We start from the raw sequence: 6,000 nt of genomic DNA, 5'->3' as shown, positions 1-6,000 counted from the left end.
CCCCGCCGCCGCCGCCGCCGCGCATGCGCGTGGTTCAAACCCGCTGGCGCCGATGTCCTGCGGGCCGGCCGCATCCACCTCCGGAAGCCCGCCCCTGGGTCCTAAAGACCGCCCCGTTCGCGTGAGACCCAGCAAAGGGATGAGAGCCAGCGTCGGGAAACCTAGCTCCTTGCTCTCCCTCCGCAAGACAGAAAGCTAAAATGAATCCCCATAAACTTCAAAGTCTCGAGCGAGTCTCCTTTGAAACTCGTCAACCTCACTGATCTGCCAGAAGGGTGGAGGAGTCTGGCGTAAGCCGGCCTGGGAAACGACGCTCCTGTGCCCAGTCCTCACCTTGTGTAACGATGCCTGCTGTGGGATCCCTGTGCAGTTCCTTGAGTCAGCCTCATTGCTGCCCCCCCCCCCCGCCCGGGGGTTGAAAATTCTGTGCAAACACTCTTAACGGGTCATTTCGTTTAATTGTCCTAGGCAGAGTTAAGTGCTGGGGTTACCAAGAGGGAGGAAATAAATATAGTGGCTGCCCTAAGAACGCCGTGCAGTGACTTGATTTTAAAATGAACCTTGGAGTTCAGTGTGTGTGTGTGTGTGTGTGTGTTGTGTGTGTGTGTGTTTTCTTCGAATTTTCTTGTGTCTCCTACAAAGTCTAGAAAAGACGTGGGTCAAAATAACCAAAGGGAGTTATTGCAAGTTTGGTGGAAAGCCTGAAAGCAATCAGAAGATGTTTAAACAAAATCTGGGGTCAAGGCGTGGCGTTCTAGGAAATAAGAAAACTGAGAAGGGACCCCATTAAGCACTGGGGGGCGGGGCGCGGGTCTTGGTAGCCTCCGTTGTTAAACAGCGCCATCGACCAATGACACTACGACATCAACACCGGAGAGTAGCCAATGGGAGGGGACCTTGGAGTTGCGCGGCGAGGTTGAGTCCCAGCGGTGGTGGGCGTGGCCGCGGCGCGCTGTTGGTGCTCTCCCTGCAGAAGTCGAGCTACCTTGTGTTGCTCTCGGTGTTCTCGGTGTCGTTGGTGGCGATGTTCCCGTCAGTGGCAGGAGCCAGGCCGCGGGCATCCGAAGCCAGCGCCTCGGAACGCAGGAAATGGGTGGAAGTAGGTGTAGGGGCGCTACCTGAGTTCGGACTCAGTTTGACCAGGGCCACTTCTGTCACCTATCTTGGGTCTCCCTCAACCAGGTTCTAATCGGCTCTGAAAACCGAGTCATAGCTGCAGGACTCTGATCACTTCCGTGCCCGCCGCACCTCCAGCAGCATTAACTTCCCGCCCCTTTTGCATCCCCTTCGGAATCCCAGGACTGAGCTTTTGCATAGTTTATTTCAGTGGCCTAGAGGAATTGATTTGTCAGCGTAGAGATGAAGCCTCTTTGGGGATGGGGGCCAGAGAGACGATCTTATCTCAGCGTTTATATTGCCTGAGCAGTTAAACTAGGGTAATGAAAGCGCATTTTAAAAGTTCCACAGCCAGACTGAGTTTTAGATTCTGGTTCCTGGCTAATTGTAGATGTCTAATATTCCTTAGGTATTTAAAGAATGCGACGAAGACAACAAAGGCTACTTGAGCCGAGAGGACTTTAAGGTTGCTATTGTAATGCTGTTTGGATACAAACCCTCCAAGGTTAGAATTTCGCCTCTACCCCCTTCTTTTCCTTCTCTCTCATCTTCTTTCCTCTTTTATCCCTTTTTTTGGATGAGGGTATAGGAACGCATCCTAAGAAAATTGCTCAGGGCTTCTTTCTGATATCTGAAGAGCAAATCGCTCATTTATAAGCTGTTCCTAAGATGTCTCTGGTGCTGAATATCCACAACCCCACAAGTCCCAACTCAGGCATGAATTAGATATTTCTGCCAGTGGACCCGACAGAACATCACAAGTCTCCCACATTTTATAAGAAATATGGGATGGCAGAGGATAGGCTGGGAGGTGGAGTGATGTTTTAATAAGAGGAGTTCTACTAGCTTATATGTGTAGTAGAGTTTCTGGGCGGTTCTTCAATTGTTAAAAATAATACATTCATACAGTTTACAAAATCCCTTCTCTTTCCACTAGACTAGGGTCCGGCTTACCAGGAGATAACCAGTTTCTTCTGTAGTCATAGTTCTCTGTTGAAAATTAGTTGCATACTTGTTTTATTTTAACATGCATTTAACATATCACATTTGCAACAACTCCAAAGCACACACCATTGATGGGAGATGTCATTCTGTATATGTTTCACCCTTTAAAAAATAGTTGTATAGTATTCTCTTTAGCCAGTTTACCTTTTGTTGTTGTTTGAATTAATTGCAGTTCCTGCAAACATTGTTGAAGTGAGTACCCTTTTACTTCTAAACACGCACGCACACACACACACACACACACATCTTTGTGGAATATATATATATATATATATATATATATATATATATATATAATATTGTAGTGCTTGGGAGCATGAGGCATAGAGATCAGGAGTTCAAAGCCAGTGTGTACTACATGACTAGATAGCATTTTAGGACAAAGACAAACAAAAATACCAAAATTCCCAGAAATCTAATTGGTAAGGTAAGTTTCATGATATATACATTTGATTTTTTTCATTACCTTTCTTTTTTCTGAGGCGGGGGAAGAGAGACAGTGGCCCAGTGAGCTTCATTAGGGTTGTTCATGGGAACATTGGCTAAGAGTTTGTGTACAAGGATGTGGGCACCTTACCACCTTACACCACTGAAGAAAATGTCTCTCTTTCCCCCACCAACTGTTAACTCTGTATAAATAAATCGTCAGGGAGGGCGGGGCCCTATGAGCCTCTCCCCCTTCCCTGGCAGAGTGTTGACAGGCCCAGTCTTGCACAGGTGATCACAGTGGTGGTGAATTCGAGAGTGCAGAGACGGTGTCTTGCTCAGAAATCAGCGTGGCATCTCACCACCCCACTCCCTCTGGTTCTTACCTTCTTTCTACACCACCTTTTCCACCGCGGAGGGTGCATTTGAAACACTGTGGCCGTTATATTCCAGAAAGAGCTGCACACCTCCCAATGGTCAGACCACAGCTGACCCCCAATGAACCTCCTATTTCCTTACATAGTTTCCTGCTTACCCCTGTCTTTGTGCCATTCTGCTTGCCTGGTATAAGCAGTCAAGACACAGATCCCTTCTTGTTAAGCTGATGAACAGGAACTAAGTAGAGTTGAGACACTGTCCAAATTCAGAAGAGTAAACTGTAGCCACCAAGGGGAGCCGGCACTCCTCTGCCTAGAATGCTCTCCCTTCCCCCAGAACTGACAGCTCGGCTCTCCTGTTCCCCGGGAGTCAGTGCAGCCACTGACTCTATAATATCCACTTGCTACCCTTCCATGCGCTTGAATGCACTACAACTCCACAGTAAATATATTCTTCCCCCCACCCCACCCCAACACACACATACACGTAAGTATTGCAGACAGCTTGTGGGGATTCGAAGACTAGAGATGCTGAGCTTGTGAACTGCCAGTTAGGAGTTCAGAGTGCTAGCCTGGAAGGGCTCTGAAATTGCAGCTGCCCCGCTTAGCTTAACCTGCAGTCATTGCACACTGGAGTTCCAGGGCAGCTGACCTGGAAAGGCTGAGTGTTTTAAAGCATTGCATTTAACCTGGGTCACTTGGAAAGATAACTTACCTCATTTTGCTTTTTATCCCCCTCGAGTCTATTGTAACTGTAGACGATGTGAAGAATTAAATGACAGGTGCAGGGGTGTGGTCGTGTACATACACTTGATGAAATTTAACAACTTCTACTTTGCGTACTCTGCATTGAGAGTTTATGGGTTTTACCTTTTTAAAAACTTATCTGTGTGAGTGGGTATATATGGGGGAGTGTGTGGAGGTCAGAGGACAACTTATGGGAGTCTGTTCTTTCAACGGTGTGAGTCCCAGGGATAACTCAGGTCACCAGGCCATGATAGAAAGTGTTTTTACCTGCTGAGACTCGTTACTGGCCCTCACGTTTATATTTTAGGCAAATGACATATATAGCTGGTTATAGGTCAGTAACAATCAAGCAGGATCATAGCAAATCACCTATATATCTGTCAGACATTTGTACATTAAGCTTTTATCAGAAAGGAAATGTTCACTATATAGCTTCTTTTAAAAAATTATTTTTATTTCAGGTACATTGGTGTTTTGCTATACATATGTCTATATGAGGGTGTCGGATCCCCTGGAACTGGAGTTATAGTTATGAGCTGTCACGTGGGTGCTTCAAATTGAACTCAGGTCCTCTGGAAGAGCAGCCCATGCTCTTAACCACTGAGCCATCTCTCCAGTCTCCAATGATTACCATCTTGTAATTTAAATTTTATACTAAATTGAGTGCTAGAGTTTAATTTTTAATACCGTGTTCGAACAAATAAAATACTGATTGTAAGTCAGCAAATTAAATGAGACATAAAAAAAATTCCTATCACAGAGAATGTGATTTTGAAGAATTAACTGTGAGTTAACCATCTCACTACACTGACATTTCATAAAGAACTTATATAGTAAGTCATTTATACATTGATGTTTGTAGAATGAAATTTTTTAAGCCTGTTTAATATGAGTACTTGGTAATTGCTGGGGATGTGTAAAGATGTAAACACACTTCTGCTGTGAAGCAATTTTATTTTTGTGTGGAGCTTAGAAAGCAGACATGAAGATAGAGGAGATATTTTATAAATAGGAAGAGGGGCAAGGTGGGGGACAGCTATAATAGGTGTCATTTAGATTAGACAGGCTTGACTAGTGTTCTAGGAAGCATCTAGGAGCCCTTTGTGGCAGTAAGACAAGCTGTGGTCTGGTGCTTGCCCAGATACGCTGCCAGGCAGTAAAAGAGTGGGGGCATCGCCAAGCAGGGGGGGATTCACATGGACATGGGTTCAAAGTAGTCAGCTAAGATTGAGGTGTTGCTTGTTCATTTGATTGTTAGATACTGTATGGGATTTTGTGGTTTTACCTCTTAAGTATAGGAACCGCTTTTGGGTAGAAAGATGGGGGCGGGGGAGGGTAGATTTGAGGCTCAGTTTATAAAGGGTAGCTCAAATCGTAGGCATTCTGGAGGAAGTTTCTGCGGGGTGTGAATCCCACCACACCAAGGAAAGAGCTTTGGGGAAGCCTGCATTTAAAGATAGGCAGAGAGTTCATGACAATGATGGACTGGGAATCATTGGGGAGGGACACAAGGAGGCCAGGGGAATGCGAGGACTCAAGGTTAAGGGAGATTCAAGACTGGCACCAGAAAAATAAAAAAACAAAACAAAACAAACAAACAAACAAAAAAACCAAATGTCAATTACCATTAAGTCTCAGTTTACTTAGTTTTACAAATAAAGCCCCTATCACCAATGGGGGGGGGGATTCTTCTTTGATAATATTTACTTAAAGCAGGCCTCAGAACTTTACATGTAGTGTGTTCTCAGATGTTTTATGTTTAGGCAAAAACAAGCAAAAGTGCAGACTAGACTACACTGTTGGCAGTGGTATCCACTGGGTTTTAAAATGTCTTCTTTGTAGTTTATACTCTTTATGTTTCTGCACTGATCATGTATTACTGTTTTATTATACCACCTTCTTTTCCTGATAGGCTTTTACTGTGTAGCCTGTGCAGGCTCAGTCTCTCTCTTCCTGCCTCAGTCTCACAAGTGCTGGGATTGTAGGTGTGAACACTACACCTGGCTTGGGGTACTTTTGGCATCAGGAAAATAGAAGAATAGAGCTCTTGTAACAACTACTTTTTTTTCTTTTTTAAATAAAGCAGAAATGCTATATTTTAGGTTAGAATTTGCATAAAACAACCAATTTGATTTCATATATTTAAGCTATTTGTCAGTGGAGTGACGTTTGGGGGTGCATTATGGCAGATTAGCATCTGTTGTGGATGTTAATGAATGAGAAAAATGACCATCATGGGTCAAGTGAGGTTATTGTCTAATGGGTTCAGTAAAGCTGGCTTCCCATAAAATATACATCTTACTATACCCCGGGGATTCAGAACTTCAAG

The 6,000-nt window shown here is 44.5% G+C and overlaps 1 protein-coding gene across 1 annotated transcript in view; it reads left to right on the top strand.

Moving 5' to 3' along the window:
* The first annotated feature begins 993 nt into the window (after positions 1–993).
* Positions 994–6,000, top strand: part of Efcab11 (EF-hand calcium binding domain 11) — a 146,764-nt gene continuing 141,757 nt past the window's right edge. The window contains exons 1-2 of the mRNA XM_051196410.1: positions 994–1,099; positions 1,526–1,621. Coding sequence (XP_051052367.1) covers positions 1,025–1,099; positions 1,526–1,621 — 171 coding nt within the window. The 5' untranslated portion in view covers positions 994–1,024. The remainder of the gene's footprint in view (positions 1,100–1,525; positions 1,622–6,000) is intronic.

This window comes from Phodopus roborovskii, unplaced genomic scaffold (genome assembly GCF_943737965.1).
Source record: "Phodopus roborovskii unplaced genomic scaffold, PHOROB, whole genome shotgun sequence".
Taxonomy (NCBI): domain Eukaryota; kingdom Metazoa; phylum Chordata; class Mammalia; order Rodentia; family Cricetidae; genus Phodopus; species Phodopus roborovskii.
This window is presented reverse-complemented; position numbering and strand designations above follow the sequence as displayed.